This window comes from Maylandia zebra, linkage group LG10 (genome assembly GCF_041146795.1).
Source record: "Maylandia zebra isolate NMK-2024a linkage group LG10, Mzebra_GT3a, whole genome shotgun sequence".
NCBI lineage: Eukaryota > Metazoa > Chordata > Actinopteri > Cichliformes > Cichlidae > Maylandia > Maylandia zebra.
The window spans coordinates 2,412,225-2,429,435 of record NC_135176.1 but is presented as its reverse complement, the minus strand read 5'-3'; the positions used below and the strand labels follow the sequence as shown (position 1 = coordinate 2,429,435).

Genomic DNA, 17,211 nt, shown 5'->3' with positions numbered 1-17,211 from the left:
TGATCACACTACACATGTGACTGATTATATTCATTTCTGTGTGGACTCTGTGGTCCCAACCAAAAGGATTAAATGATGCGAATGACAACCCTTGGGTGTCAAACAAGTTCAAAGACCTTATAAGACAAAAATGCTTTCAGGAGCTACAATGATACAGCCGGAAGGGACCTTTAGTACAGTTAAAAGACAGAAGGCACTTTGTCATCAAGAAAGCCCAGAGATGCATTACTCTAACAACCAATGCCCCACATAAGGATAGGGGATAGGCTTCGCTTGACCTGCATGGTCGAATCTGAAGATTTTTAGATCATCTCAGTCTTGTGATACTAAATATTTAAATTTGGAAAGTATCCATAATTGTTCCTGTTCCTAAATCTCCTAGACCTTCAGGTCCCAAAGACTTTAGACCTGACCTTGCATCACTGGTCTTGTACATGGGATCATAAACTTGGCATCAAAGAGACCGCTGCAATTTGCCTACCAACCCTGTATGAGGGTGATTTATTGAACTATTTTACGTATTGCACACACTACTTGTATTTGTGGCCATTTCCCCGCCTTTTAACTACGAGTTGGGTTAAAAAATTGATCTTTAATTGATGAAAATTGGTCTTTAAGTCTGACGCCATTAGCCGTTTCCAAGTCCAGATCTTATAAATGGGCTAAACTTCAGTCAGGAGAACAACTGAGATAATCCATCCACAATACCAGGTTAGTCATTACTATACTGCTGCATGGGCTGGAGTTACATCGTAAGGGTTTAAAAACTGAGCTTTAAAAGTAACAGTGGTAATAAAAACCGAGAGAGGCCAACAGTGATCACTGACTGTTTTAGGGGCTTGTTCAGATTAAATAGAACAAGATACAAAGCATTAAAACATGTTTAAAACACAACAGACTTATTAAACACAGAGTAGTTTGGACCCAGAAGCAGGATTCATCACATCATCACTTAAAAACCGGATTGTGATAAATAGCATGGAGGTATTCTATTGATATAGAGACGCCAAATCTCCGTATTATTTAAATAAAATACTCTGGGAATACTACAAACAAGAGGGTTAATCTCATGCACCATCATCCTTCAGGAAGGTTAGCTGAGCAAACATACATGAAATCAGTGCAACCAAGAAAACCATGTAACACTGGACACACTTAGCTTGACAGAGCATATCACAACATGTTTAAAAAAAGTAATAATCCCAATATATCGTATTGTGAGTCAAGTATTGTGATGATATTGTATTGTGGGGTGTCTGGTGATTCCCACCTCTACTTTTAACAGTTTTACTGAGTATTTTAACAGATAAAAGGGAAACAGAATTTTCACTTCTGTCTTGTTTAGCTTTCGAGATCAAGGATTTCCCTGGTAGTTAAACCAGAGTAGGAACTTTACTTTCAGACAAACTGACAACTTCCACAGGCTCCCCTCAGGACTGTGTTTTCTCTCTTGTGTTGTTTATTTGGTACACCAATTCCTGCACAAACACTACTACCACTTCAGTGAATCTCCTACATGATGGAAAGGAACAGCAGGGACCAGATCCGGACCATTTCATTAAATGCTGTGAGGTCAGGCCTTGTTCTCAACGCAGCAAAGATTTCAGGGGGCAACAATCATCCCAGCACACTATCACCAAACAGCTGATCCAGTCTGTGACTGAATATCAGTACCTAGGGGTTATTCTTGACCACATGTAAAGAACTTTTCAAGGAAACTTGTATCTTTCAAAGCGGGCTCTAAAATGCTCCACATGTTCTACTGTGCTTTTACTGAAAGTGTTCTGACTTTCTTAATCTTTTGTTGGTTTGGAAATCCCTCTGAGGAACACTAAAAATCTGTAAGAAAGACAGTAACAGCATGAAGTGAATTGCATTACAGAGTTAGGAACGCATTTATAGTTATGGTGTTAGATGTTAGGCAAATACTGTTGTGGGTGACGAGAGGCATCCATTTGCCTCTTCTTTTAAAGTGAAACCATCTGGGTGGCGCTATTACCCCCTGTGCTTACAAAACACAGGCCAAACTGTAATTTATTCCTCACGGCACTTAATAGAGCATTTGTAGCAACAGATGTAGAGGGTACCAATAACAAGGTTGTTGGATCAATCCGCAGTTCATATTTTGAAATATACTGAACCCCAAGTTGTTCCCAATGCATCCATCAGGGTGTGTGTGAATGTTAAGAGTGCATAAAGCGTTTAGGTATAGATAAAAACAGGGTTTGGATGCATTTGATTGGGTGAATGAGGCTTGTAGCAGAAAGTGCTTTGAGTGCTCAAAGTGAGTGGAAAGGCACTATACAAGTACCAGTCCATTTACCAGTTCAATTTTTAAACATGGGAAACACATACGTTTCCCAGCTAGTTTGGACAAATCATCCTGTAAGGTCCAATGAAAGGGTCTTGATGTATTGTATGCTTTTATGCTGATGTGTTTGTTCTTTGTTGGTGTATGGAAATGCCACGTGGTTTCTGCAATCCAATTTTCTCATCATGACAAAGGTATTTATCCATCTAGGTCTCATGTGGTTAAAATGAATGTGCATATAGCCTGCATTAAGAGGTCATCATCAGGTTTTTTAATGAGATCACAGATAAACAAGAGGACCCATGTTAATTAAACAAATACAAAGGAAAAGTGTTTTAAATGAAATCTCTGATACTTTTTAGCAATTTATGGCCCAAACACAAAGCCAGTTGGTTTCCACTGTAATGCAGTAACTGCACACGATTAAGAGATAGAAAAACCCAACTATTTGCATGGCCAGAGTTCACAGATAAGCGTAAACAACAAATTGGTATACTGATTCTTTAAAGAGCAAGTAATGTGTGTATTTAGCTGCAGTTTAAGTAAAAGATTTTACTTACACACCACCCTCAAAAAACTGCATATCAGAGACTTGTGGTTTCCCAAAGTAAAAACAAAAACACCCAGTATACAGGATAAGATTGGAATATGTCGATAGTACTAAAATGAGGACATAGTTTGAATCATTCCAAATTGCATTATCAAAGTGTCCATCTAATCGATCCAGCACCTATCTGGGGGAGAAAAGAGTTACACTTAGTGGTGTAAATACATTATACTGTCTGTCATTTCACTGAGAAAAGAAAATCTAATGGTGCATCAGTGACACCCACGTTATGAATCCCAAGAATTTGCAAATGTCAATACACATTTGCGAGGTTTAACTACCATTAAGTAATAGTAGTAGTAGAAGATTTAAGTTTGAGGATTCATTTTATGCTGTAGGTTAACTCCATATTTTGGTTCCTAATGTTCAGTTTAGTGGTCTGAAGCAGGATAACAGTTGAAACAAGTCCAAGAGGTTCCTGCAGCACACAGACCTCTGGCTCACTGAAGCGAGGAAGTGTCATTTATCTCAACCCTAATAAAGATATTTGAAAACAACATGTTTTCTACTACAAATAATACCCAGCCAGTAAACACTGACGGAGATCTGTCGGTAGGAGACTTAGTTCCGGTTTAAGGTACGTAATCACAACGAGAGAAGCCTACATGTCAAATGAATGAAAGCACGGAATTTAAAAGTCTTCCACTTAATCCCCGGGGTTGAACGGACCAATAACGCATTCAGTCTTGAAATGCTTCAAATCACATTAAAGCAGCCGTACGAGAGCGTTTAGTGTCAAAATAATGACACGCTGTATGCTGATTTTACTTAGCTGTCACCTGCGTGCTGACATGACGCCAAGTTAAGTTACCATTAGCAGAAGCAGCTTTGTACATAAATATGTAGAAAAATAATGCGATATGGCAGTACCATGAAAAGGCTAGGATCCAAAAGCCAAACTGCGACCTAACTGGTTTCGGCGTGTCTGGCGAGTCAGACACACTTCCATTTATTTCCAACGGGCTAGCTAACTGCAAGCTAGCAACTGCTAGCTAGCTAGCCTGCCAGGCCTGCTGTGGACCTCCGGGCAGCAGTTACAAACTAGTACATAACACAATATGGGAGCCCGGTCCAAGTTTTCCCGAGTTCACCTGAATGAGTGTGATGACAACGAAAGCTCATGGGATTTGCATTTACCTGCTGGGATGTGAGCTCCACATGTAGGGCTCGAGAGGCTGAAGCTCCAGAGTTGGTGACAGAGGCGGCGGGGATAGCAAGAACCCGACCGGTGATGGAGTTCATCCTCCTGTCGGCATCTAGCAGCAGCCCCTCATTCAATAAAGCATCCCATCTCAGACATTCACGACACTTGGCTAAAAGTTGACGAAGTTCCGGAAAACTAACAAAGACATGCAGACACGAGTGTTTCTGTGAGGAAAGCGCTACAACAGCTGTCAGCTAACCAACAGGACGTAAACAAACTCTCGGCTATTTCGCTACGTTCGGAAATCCGTCTACGGAGAGGAGGCGCGGAACTTCAGTTGCTGATTGGCTCAAACCAATATCCGTCGCGTAAAGGCGGTGCCTGGTCGTGAAAATTCGCGTTTCTATTGGCGGTATCATCTGTTTGTCTCCCTGGAGGGGACGAGCATCCGTTGAATTCTGTCAAAGCTGCAAAATATGAGGAAGTTGTATGGTACAGCGTGACATGCAGGTGACAGTTTAAACGGTAGCACTGATCTCATAATCTCTACTGGTACAAAGACAGCCAGCGACCAAAGCATTTAAAATGTATATGCAAACTGATATGAACTTTTTTCGCTAACTTTCAAATCACAGACAGTATAATACGAATACACAAATAGAGACAGGAACTAACTGCAGAATACGCGGGTAGCTTAGGCAATGTAAAACTTAAACACACACATATTTAACATATTAGCAAATTAGTCGATGTTATATTTGTTAGGCCTCTCTTAACGTTGCATGCCAATTTAGATTCTGGTCTTGTGTTTTGCGTGTAACTCAGTAGTGTAAAGTTGAAATTCATCTTTAAGTACGATGACTTGTAAATCCACCACCTACATGTGAGCAGCACAGTCAGTTATTTCAGCTTCATTCACACTGACTGCAGAACATTAAGCAACCACTAGGGGGCTGTATCAGCCACATTAAATAGTTGCGCTTCTACAGGGCCAGGAGACTGAAGGCTGCAGTCAGATAACGACCAAAAGTAGCTCCTATCTATCCACGTTGTCACCTTGACAAAAAACGTTAAAATGTAAAAGAACTTAGGGAAAATAAAAATGGACGTTCTCGATGGACTAGTCATACACTTGATGTGTTCTTATTGGTTTTTTAATAATGTTGAAGATGTTTTAATAAAGTCATATAAAAGAGAACCAGTAGCAAATAATAATAATAATAATAATTAACAAGGTTGTAATTCAGATAAATAGGAATACAAGGCATATAAAGTGAAATAATTGCGTTTTGCACTGAGATGTGTTGCTCCTGTCATATTTTTTTTCCAGCTGATAAAAGGAGCCAGAGTACTTCCTGTCTTTATTAAGGCTTTCTGAGACTAAAGTCAAATTAACTAATGACCGCACTAAAAAAGGCCATAAGAACAAGTATAACTAACAGAAACTGAATAATGGAAAACCTTAAATGAACTTTGCGCACAGGCTTTATTCCTCAAACATTTTCAGTTTCACTTCTGAAAACAAGGCAACGACTCCATAAGCAGTAGATACAATGTTTATCATTCCGTTGTAGGTTTAACAATTTCAAAACATGACATACACAAGAGTGTATATGGTTAGTGCATAAAATGGAAAACATACAATTAACATTTACACGGTCACTTTTCATGTTGATCGTTTTTAAATGGGGTGGAATAATCCTCAAAAATATTCAGTTCAGTTTTATTTGCATAGCACCAGCAGATGTGGAAGCTAAAGTTTAAAATGGTCCCAGTGGTAATTAGCAGCAGTAGGAGCTGTAACCCTGAAATTGGAAGAGTGGCTCCAGAAAACTCCAGGTATAACATCAGAGGTGTCGGTCCAGAGGAACAGACAAAGTACGGCACAGAGCCCTAAACTCCCAGGTCTCTGGTAGAGAACGCGAGCTTGAGGATCACATCTATATCACCTGCAGGGAGGGATGAAAGGGAGGTTTTTTCCTCCCATAGAGGTAAATTGTGGTTTCAGAGGTATACTGTATGGCCCAGCTGGACTTTGAAAGTTTTTGCTGATAAGAGAATTGTGGATAATATTAAATACTCTCCAGCCAAATACTGTTCAAAACAAAGCATATATTTGGTGGGCGTGCTCCCTACACAGCACATACATAAGACTCAGATTTAGTAAAACATTGAAGTCTTTCCCACATTTATGTCAAAGACACACCACACTTTTTTTCTGAAAACTTACAAAAGTTTAATTTAAACATCAGCAGAAAGATTATGCAACTCATCACACAGACAAGTCTCGCTGCTTATTGCTTGCAAATCCATTGCACAGGTATCACACTGCTCCATAGTAGTCGTCACAATGCTCAAACCAGTGAAAATTGCATCTGTAAATTCAGCCAATTCTGTTACACTTTATTCCCATCGACATGACGCACGCTTGCTTATTTTAAATGATTCCCTGAAAGATTTTTTATAAAACTCACTGTAAACTGGAATCATCAAACATCAGGATTCCATCCATCCATCTTCACCCGCAAACATCAGGATTTTCACCCACAAAACCATTTTATCCTTTTCAACTACAGCTCAAAACCTTCCAAGACACTTAAGTTACAAGAAATCACGTAGTTTACACTGCATACATTAAATGTATCCACCCAGATAGAAACCCTGTCACCAGTATGAACATAAAAAAGAAAAAGAAATAAGCCAAGCAGAGCAGTGCCTGTCTTGGGGGGGGGGGGGGGGGGGGGGAATCTTTGAGACTAAAACCTCAGAGGGTGATGTAAAACATCAAAAGTGCACCAGAAATATTTGTTGAGACAAATGCACTAAAATAGGCATTTCCTTGCTACAGAATTCAATTAACACTGTAAGGCTTATGTCTTATGTCTTATGCGTTTGTGCATTCACCATACCTGGTAGAATTCCTTCACTTTCGGCCTTTAACCAGCAGGAATCACCACATGTCTGTGGACATCATATGTCTTTGGCTCGATTAATCTTTGGGCACTACCCAGTGATAAAGTGGTACCTTTCATTTGCATTGTTTGTGCGTTCAGCGTGTAGAGTTGTAAAGGAGCTCAGGAAGAAGTCCTGCAAGTTACCTTCTGGCTCCATCTAGTGGAGCTTAGCGACCACTGCCTGAAAGAAGCAGTTAAAACGTGACACCCAAGTTTTAAAAGAAAACTGGGAGGGGAAAAAAAAAAGGCACTGATGAGGCACTGTGGGCAACCAGACAAGAGCAGCTGGGAAAGGCCACCATTCATTAAACCTGCCATTGCCTGAGAAAGCACTATGCGTGTGTGTGAGATGGCGCAGTGAGCAAAGGTTTCTTCAGTAAACATGCAAAATGTGTCATCTGCAGTCCAGAGATAATCTAGGCACCCAGGTGCGATGACGAAGGTGACGAAACGAAGACGAGGCGAGGGGTTTGGAGATGCACAGTTCGGGCCATTAGCAGCGACCCGTCATCTTCCTAGTGGATGTGTAGGATGTCACTCTCTTTCAGACCAAAGCGGGTCTTGTACTTGTCAAAAAGGCACTGGAGGGACTTGATGTACATTGCATGGTAGAGATCCACCGCTTCCTCTGATGCATCCTCAATTTTTGGCACAGTGATTGGCTCCCCAACTATTAAAAAAGAAAAAGAACACAGGAGACAAACAGTTAAAACAAACAGTTGAGCAAATATTGACTGTGTCCTATGAACTGTTTGGTTGGTCACTGCCCTACAAAAACTTTAGTAACACAGCCATGTCGAGGTCAGAGAAAACTAATCTGTACCGTACAGTCAAAGCAAACACGAGACAAACTTGCCTATGGTAGTGATGGGCTTGGAAAAAGGCACAATGCCCCAGGAGCTTCCAAAGAAAAGGCACGGGGCAAAGCCCAACATCTTCTGTAACTTCTTTTGCAGAGACCTCCAGACGGTCCCCTCGTCGAAGATCACCTGCTTGTAGGCGTCGTTCTCGCCGAAGGAATAGACTGGAACCAGATCAGCCCTGAGGGAACAAAGCAAGTGACTCAACACACCTGCCCGACCGTGAAAAAGAACAACACATCTATGCGAAACATCTAGAACACATAAAAGGTCATTGAGACTTATTTGAGAAAAATGTCAGTTAATAAACAAATATTTGTTCACTGTCCTCTTGCTGAAGCTTTGCAGTTGTTGTTCACATGACCAGAAATGTGGTTTTATGGTTATATTATAATCCTATCTGTGAATCTCCTGGTTTTAAAAGCAGTAATAAGAACAGAGTTTGAAGCGTTGCACACGTGTGATAACCACCACGTTCCTTACATGTCTCTACTTGCCTGAACGGCCAGCTTCAGTTTACCAAATATTCAAAAATAGCCAACAGGTTTGGATTTATGGTGCAATGTGCACCATCAGGAATCGGTGCAAGGAACACGGACAGTTTGTAAAAAGCATTCAATGTCCCTGTGGGGAGGAGCAGCCACGTTTTTGTATAACAACTGTGGAAGGTGTTATGTGATCGGGAAATTTCTTAAATCCACCCTGATCTGTAACTAAGCTAGAGTCTGAAGGTTTGCAGGGGCCGTTTTTAGACCACAGAATCAGTCGTTTTTAGAGAGAGATTTTTTCCAGCTGTTTGTGAAAGATTCAATCTGGTTTTCCATCCAGTATTTTAGAAGAAACAATCAGAGCATCAATCCCTTTGACCAAAAATAAACAATAAATATATTTGTTAAAGCGGACACTTGTTTTGTGACGACACAACACATCATTCAGCTGGTTGCAACATCGTCTCTATTTCATAAGCACTGAAACAAAGCCTTAGAAGTTCCACAAAATCAATCCAAAGTGACCCAAATTCACATTTGAGGCTTACATCAGCTGCTGTGCTAGCCTAATTGTAACGAATAAAGGTCTGCATAACTGCGTGTCTTTTCCAGCGCGTTCTAAGCTTCTTTGGATAGGGTGCACCCACTGATATGATAATCCTCGGCTGTATTTGTGAAGGAATGGGCTTGTTTGGGCTGGTGAGACAAACCGAGGGCCCTTCACGCTGCAGTCTGTCTCATTAACGCATAGCCAAGGGGGGAGCTCAAACTGCCCAGCCCCTGAAAGTGAACTATATGTCACGAGGAGCTGAGCAGGGACAACACTGCACATTCATAGAATGATTTAGCAGCTCTCTCTTTGCAAGCATGTGGCCTTTCTGGGTATAATAATCTAGGATTTTGTTATTCCCGTGAGGTGCCGCAGCTCAGGGAATGACATTTTCCCATTCAACAACATATTGTGCGGGTCAGTGAAAACCACACGTGCTCGTGTCTGAAAATGCGCAGCCGACTCACCCTTTCCGCAGCGCTAGCCTAACGAAGCCTTTACGATTCTTCAGGGTGACAGAATTCAAGCCGGGTGTGCACTGCAGAGACTCGGCTGCCCCTCCGACAACGATAATCACAGCATTTCCCGTCCCATTCTGTGACAACAGGTAGTCGATGGAGTTCCTGTTCACAGGGCAGATACCTGTGGGGGGGCAAAATGTAGGTAAACTGCTCATTACAACTCAGATTCACTGAGTTTTAGGTCTCTGTACGAGTTACACACCAGCCTTTTGTATGCTTTCTATACCATATTGTGCATTAGGCAAAATCCACCAATATGCAGAAGAAATGTTAAACATTCAAAAAAGAAAACAAGAACTTATTCCACATGTAAGGGGCAAAAATGAAGCCTGAAGAGCAAACAGGCCCTCCAAACAGATGAAGCTCAGAATCAGTCGATCGATGTCAACTGAAGCCGCAGCAGGACAAAGGTCAGCTCTCCCAGCGCTAGTTATCACTTATTTTGACATTTTAAGAATTCAAACAAGAATTTCTGGCTTCTTCAGTCAAATCTCACCTCCAGACATCAGATAGTCTCGCAGGATGGGAAAACGAAAGTTTCCTGCTAGGGTTGCAAGGGAAGGCTTGATGCCAGGGAATTTCTTAGAGAAGCCTGTGGCCTCCGTCCCAAAGTTGCAGAAACCACCAAAACAAAAGATGCCGTGGGGATGGTAGCCAAAGATGTAGTTCCGGCTGGGCAGCAGGTCGTGAGTTTTAATTAGCTGCAGGACAAAAAGGACAAAGAGTGGATAAACAGTGTGAGACCGATTCTCAGACGAGGACAAAAGTTTGATGAACATGGATTTATTTTTCTGCTTTTATCATGCATCAAACGGATAAGGTGCAAAAACTGAAACAGACTTTAGACGAAAACTAAAGCCACTGCATGATAAATGTGATTAAAGGTGGAACCCCCTCCCCTCAAAAAAATAAATAAATAAATACTGAAATGAGACCAATGTTCAGCGCCGTAATAGCAAGAATGCTAGCCTGAAATGGTGTGTTCAAGAATTTGTGATGTCTAATAGCTTACAAGGGTCAGATTCACCCTGGGCACCTTTATTCTAGACCACTGCGATGTGAACTAAATGGCATTTGGCTCGAGGTGCTCGAAGCTCAAAAAGAAAAATTAAAATTGAAGCATTCACCAGCAGCGCATGTTTCCAAAGATCACGGCCTGATTACTCAACAGTTTAGGAACTAGCTTCTCTTTTATCAAACTTTAATCACCAACCATATTTCTGTTCAGCAGAAGCATCCTGTAAAAAGAAGCTTATGACATCATCTGAACTGTAATATTTACTAGCTTTTTGTTTGTGAATGAAGGAAAAAAAACAAAAAAAAAAAAACCCCAAAGATGGTTCAATTATACACAAAGCAATTCATGAATGAGAATCCAAGACAGTAAAGCAAAGTCCTGAAATATGAAGAACATAAATGGGTTCCAGTAACAATGTTAACAATATACGATCATAGCTGTATACTTTAGTGATTTTCAATATGGTAAATGGCCTGTATTTGTATAGTGCTTTACTCATCCAGTCATCCACCCATTCACACACTGCTGATGGCAGCTACATTGTAGCCACAGCCACCCTCGGGCGCACTGACAGGCGATAGTAAACATTATTGTAGGTATATTTTTTAACACTACATGTGAACATGGATGTGTAGACAGCCATTATTCATTGCACACACACACAGTATGATGTATACTGCTTTAGTAAAACTAGGACACTCTTATCAGCCAGACAGCACATACAATCATAAAATTAGGATCCAGTGTGCACCTGTTCAGGCTGACAGCAGTGATGTGTCAGCATTATCATCAAACCCATCATTGCACAATAAAGCTGTAAAGGTGAACATGGCCCATAAGAAAAGTGTGCTCTGATGTGCAGTGCAGACTTGGATCCATCACAATGTGTAAACAAAGCTCCATTAGTAGCTAGTCCAAAATAACAGTTGTGTAATCACATTAGCACAGGAGAACCCATTCAAGCTCTCCATGGCAGCGCAGGAGACCACCTGGCATATGTGGAGGATTACAGTGGGACTAGGGCAGCAAACACAGCACTTAACCCCTCGTACAGATCCAAGCAGAAGAAAAGAGAAGGAGGAAGAAGAGAGTCACTCGTTTCAAGAAGGAGCAGCAGTAATATAAAAGAGTACCTGATTCTAGTATTGAAGCAGACTTGCACATCTATCCGTGCAACACATTTCATAACAAGTCTCACTTCGGACTTCCTTCGGTCCTCACCTCAACTTCAGTGTTGGCTCGGACTTTGACCGGTTGTTTCCAACTCATAAATCATCAATACTCGCCCTGTGACTAACTCATGTGTTTGTAGATAATTTCAGGATATTTTGAAGTACAAAAAACAGTAAATCCCTCACTTTGACTGTGAATGTAACAGCTTCACATGAGCGAATAACTAATACAGTGGCTTCATCTGTGTTAAACATGAGGTGGTGACATCAATGAGAAAGGCCCAACTACAGTGAAGCATCTAGATGACAAAGAATGAATGCTTGGTTCATCACCCTGGATTTAGCGCTCTTTGTTCTCAAGATCTGACTGACTTCAACATATTTGTTTAATAAATAAATTAAATAAGTAAATATATATTGCTCCTGGATGTTAGAGAGTGGAACGTTGGCCCTGTATTTTTATGACTACTGTGTAATGTGTAAGAAGACAGCTATCCTCCCTTTAAGCATGCTTTAACCGTGACTTTTGACTTCTTGTGTGACAGTATAGTGAGGAACAGCTACTAAACATCTGTACCATCCAACACAAAGCCCTTTAGCCTGACCAAGGATTTTATTGTCCCCTACACTGCGGAGTACCTGATGAGAGAAAAGCTTAGCACTGCTTCTTAGACCTTCAACTGGGGCAAAGTCTGAAGCCAACATCATACCCTCATCTTAATCAACACAGGACAAGTAAGAGTACAGAGCAGATGGCTCAATGCAGCCCCGATAAGCCTATCTGTAATGTTAAACGTGCACAACTAAACACATTTCACACAGGAGCAGCTTCATCTGACATAAGGGAGATGTTTAGGACCCATTTCCTGGAGTCCTGGCACCACCGTCGCTCTGCAAAGCTCCAGATTTCCCTATATTACAGATGAGTGCGTCAGCAAGGGAGCATCACAAAGATGACACATTCACCCACCCTGACTGGAAAGTAGTCTCGGAAATACGTCCACACTGTCCAGTTCCTCACCCAGGAGGACCTCCTGCCACCTGAGGAGAAAGTTACACATGAGTCACTCAGAGCATGCGCACAAAAATAGAACTAACCGTAATTTTTCGTAACAATTCAACCTTAGTTTTTTATTATACAGTTTATTAATCTGTCATTTAATTAGTTTTGCCCGGAAGTGCAGAGTGACGTCTTCAAATATTACCCAGTCAAAATAATCCGAACAACTGTCCTCTCATTAAGATGCTGAGAAATGAACCAAATATGCCTGAATAATAAGTTTCCGCACTACCCAAAATTCCCTTGAGCTCTACGTTTACATGTGCTGCCATGCTAGGGGTACAGTAAGGCTGTACACGGCAGAGCACTGTGTTGAGCTAAACCAGCATGCTAACATAAGCTAAGCCAGTAGTCTAACATGCTAATGTATAGCATTTTAGCATGCTAACATATAGCATGCTAACATAAGCTAAGCCAGTAGTCTAACATGCTAATGTATAGCATTTTAGCATGCTAACATATAGCATGCTAACATAAGCTAAGCTAGTAGTCTAACATGCTAATGTATAGCATTTTAGCATGCTATACTTTAGCTAACATGCCAATCTATAGCATGTTAGCTAAAGTACAAATTTTTAAAATGATGAAAAAGAAAAAGAAACTCTTTAGCCGGATTAAACTGTCATCTCAAAGAATGTGGCACCAACAGGTGGGCAATTCTTTGTCTAAGACTCAAGGTTATTATAGTTAACAAAAACTAAACTAAAAATTAAAACTAGATGTGGAAAAATGTAGTTAACCAAAATGAAAATAAAAACTAAACTTTTGAAAAAAAAAAAAATTAACTAATGAAAACAATTTGTGAACTTGTAAAGCTTATTAAAGTAAAATAAAAGGCAGAGGAAATAGCATTAGTCTAAAGCTTTTCTATCACCGGATGCAGAAATCCTCATCAAACGTGCCTAAAATCTCAACATTGTCATTTCACAAATCTCATTTTGGTTACTTCAAATAAATGAAATCATAAAAATAAAATCAAGAATTATAAGCAATTATTTTAGTTAAACCGCCACACTAGTTCACAGTGCCAGAAAGTCTCTCATTAAGACCTATAGTCCGGTGCAGCCAAAACTCAAACCATTAGGTAACAGTTTTGTTTTGTTTTTAAATTGACATCTTTCGTGGCTTGCCTTGTTTTGGGGTGTTCCAGTCAAAAATAAGCCAGGCTATATAAATGGCAGCAATCAGCCAGCAGTCAGTGCAGAAGATGTAGATCAGTAATGCAGTGCAGGCAGCACCTGGGGGGAGACGGGGAAATAGTCACTAAAGTTAAACCTGAATTCATCACAAAGGGTTAAGGTAATCCATCATCAGGGTGTAATCACACGAAAGAAGGCCAACAAGCCATCAACGAGTGTGTGTTCACTTTAAAGACTGATCTGACCTCCTTTACTTGTGACACTAATAAGTCAACTCTCTCACTCACCCAAGGCTAAGAAGGAGATGACCCACTGCATCACAGAGATCACCTGCAGATGCTTCTCCATCTTGGATGTGCAGGGCCATAACCCTGAGGGGAGGTCCTGCAGAGCGGAGAGGATGCTGGAGCCAGTGCCTTGAGACAAAAACAAATCAATGGATCAGGTATAAAAACAGAAGGAAGAGATAAAGATCACGCAAAAAAAAAAATCTAGTCAACATTTCCCAGAAGAAATTCTTGCCTAGAGTTGATTTGAGTTAAACAAAGCCAAAGGTGGACATCAATCAAAACAAAGAGTTAATGATTTACTCCAGAACGGATTGCACCGACCTGTCCTACATCAATAATACAGTACATTTCCAGCGAGTCCAAAACTACACAGCCTCAGCTACTCACCAGGCTGAAAGAGTGAACCCACGCAGCTACGTGTGAGAAAGAAGCGCAAAGCAACATTAAGAAGCAACTAACGTGAGTCGAGGCCGTGTCACAGCGAGCCAATAAGAAGCTCTCGCACTCCAGGAAAACGCTGTCCTCTAATCCCATCTGTCCTCACTGAAAATAACCTGGTACCGGGGCTCGGCTGGTAATGCCTGCAAACTATGATGCTATGAGTCCTTGAGACTATCACAGCTTAAATGTGTGGCAGAGAAGTTGGCTGGAATTCAGCAGTGATGGTTAAACCAGCCTGCTTAGAGCTAGATCAAACTGGTGGGTAAAAGCTGAAACCAAACAAACAGTGTGATCTCCTGGAGAACAGGGGGCACAACAGGGGGGCCCACGTGCTTGGCTTTCAAGAGCCATCCTAGACCTAAACAGCTAGAATTATTGGACATGCAAGTAGTCGCCTCTAAATGCAAACAGCACAACGTTTTGTAATTAACACAATAACAGGCCCACATAGACACATCAGCTTGTGTTTGTATAGTTTCTAGTGTTCATTTAAGCTATGAATCATATTTGATACACAGAAACCAAATGGCATGTTTGGATACAGTAACACAACAGGGAACCCCCCACTACCACTCCTCCACCCCCATTCCCACAATAACCCCACGAACTATAAGCAAGATGCATGCAGAAAGCATGCGATTATGAGAGGTATGGTCACTTACATCCGTGTGTCATTATTCCATCAACTTTGAGCTAACTTGCAGCTGTCACTGTGTGGTTTAGGTTAAAAGCCCGAGTTTAGTTCCTCTCAACCAAAGACCATTCAGAGTGGAAGCGTGTTATAAGTATTCACAGAACACAAATCAAACACAGTGATTAGCAAAATACATAATAGCAAAATTCTTAGACAGTATTTTGAGCTTCTCCCACTGTGTCCAGATGAACAGAATCAACCTTTGGAGATTGATTTACCAGGATGATTGAGCATAGCAATATCCTATTAATTTCATTTCTGTTATCATAGTAAGTATTAAACTCCCGTTTTGTTTTGCATGCATTAAAACAAAACTCCAGGCTTGTTTGCGTTCCTATTCGTTTCGCTCCTTCACGCCCTTGGGACACTTTTGAAGACCCCAAATAACCATCTTACCTTTGATGAATCCCGAGTATGCAGCAAGTATGGTTTTCATAGCTCAGTCTTCTTGTTGGCTGATCAAAGTGCCCGAAAAACCTTTGAAATTATTTTTTAAACAATAATAAAATAAGTTAAAACATCAGGAGCTCCGAGCTTACAGCTCCGCTGTCATGACTGCGTTTAACAGCAGCTGACTGAAGAGTCCAGCGGGCATTTAATCAGCGCGGGGAGGAGCAAGAAGCCAGGAGGTACTGCGGGAGTCTGCGGACACCAAAGCGGAGGCAAGACTGCAGGTAACGTGGAGGAGCAGTGCTGCCGCTGAGCTGCTCTCTCTGTATTTATGAGGCCAGTCACGTGGGTCAGCGACCTGTTCAAAACATGTATTGACCATTCGTTCTATAGCTATGACCATTTGTTCATAGCTATAAACCTTAAAATCATTAGTTTTACTATATTTAAGCTGCTTTTTAATTTTTAGTTATTTTAATAAAGCTGCTTACTTTATATCAGGGTCGTAGGTATTGACTGATGCCAAAAGCAACTCTTGCAAAAGAAGTTGCACCGGCCTTACATCATTCGAGAGATGTTGCACCCTCCGCATACAGAGTTCAATGTTCTGTCTCCAAATTGCCAAAGCTAAGTTACTCGCTTGTTTAAACGCAGTCGGCAACTATTTATAGCTGCGAATCATTTTCCTAAGATCTAAGATTTAACACATATGTAATCTATGTACAGTATTGTGCAAAAGTCTTGCGCTATATTCCTTTATATTTTGCTGGGAAAATGGGAAATATGTGCAACGATTTATTGACACGTGCAAACATACATTGAAATAAAATAGACAAGAAAACGTTCTAATAATTATATTGAACTTGAAAGTCAGTATTTGTTATGACTGAGTTCTTCAGCACAGCCTGAAGCTTATAGTTTCCTGTCGGAGACTCAAAGCTCTTCCTTGGATGCTGCCGTCTCCGTTTCTTTGTCAAGATGATCCCACACTTGTTCAGTAATGAAGTCCAGGCCAATCCATGACTGACTTATCTAAGTTGTTCACCATGTGTAGACACAACACTGGTTCATCCCTTGAGTTAGATTCCTTTTTCTTGCTTGAACGATGCATAGGTCCGTGTTAAGGAGCTTAACAAAGGAAAAAAAACAGTGCGTGACTGAAAATGGATGAAAAGGCGGCTGATGTCCGAAAACATCAGCTTATATCTTGCTTTCAGAATCCTTGGAAGCAAGATTTAAAGACTTATATCACTTTTGACTTTTCCACAATATTGTATTTATTCTTTTATTCTCGTGAACTGGAATGTGCTCTGTATCAATGCTGCAACCAAATCACCAACATCAGACCTTTAAAAAAAAAACTGAACTGAACCTGCTGCACTGAAAAGTGCTCAATATGTCATGACATGACTCCAAACACGGGCAGCTGTGGGTTGCATTGTGTAACAGGTTACAGAGGCAGCCATCTGTCCAAGAAAGCGCTCAGGTAAATCCTCTGCACTTGGCACTGCAGAGATACTCACCAAGCCAGACCCAGCAGGACACATGACTAAAGTAAAGCTGCTGGCAAAC

At 41.0% G+C, this 17,211-nt stretch overlaps 2 protein-coding genes across 2 annotated transcripts in view; both read right to left on the bottom strand.

Annotated features, from left to right (window-relative positions):
- The window catches only part of uvrag (UV radiation resistance associated gene), a 95,582-nt gene extending 91,185 nt beyond the window's left edge, over positions 1-4,397 (bottom strand). Inside the window, exon 1 of the mRNA XM_004561625.3 lies at positions 4,056-4,397. Coding sequence (XP_004561682.2) covers positions 4,056-4,160 — 105 coding nt within the window. The 5' untranslated portion in view covers positions 4,161-4,397. The remainder of the gene's footprint in view (positions 1-4,055) is intronic.
- Positions 4,398-5,529: 1,132 nt separating this feature from the next.
- On the bottom strand, positions 5,530-15,949 carry dgat2 (diacylglycerol O-acyltransferase 2). Its single transcript, XM_004561626.3, has 8 exons — positions 15,646-15,949; positions 14,112-14,240; positions 13,816-13,923; positions 12,596-12,666; positions 9,932-10,136; positions 9,382-9,556; positions 7,873-8,057; positions 5,530-7,686 (listed from the first exon to the last, which is right to left on the bottom strand). Exons 1-8 carry the CDS (start codon positions 15,683-15,685, stop codon positions 7,532-7,534), a joined length of 1,068 nt encoding a protein of 355 aa, XP_004561683.1. The 5' UTR covers positions 15,686-15,949; the 3' UTR covers positions 5,530-7,531.
- Between the last annotated feature and the right edge of the window lie 1,262 nt (positions 15,950-17,211).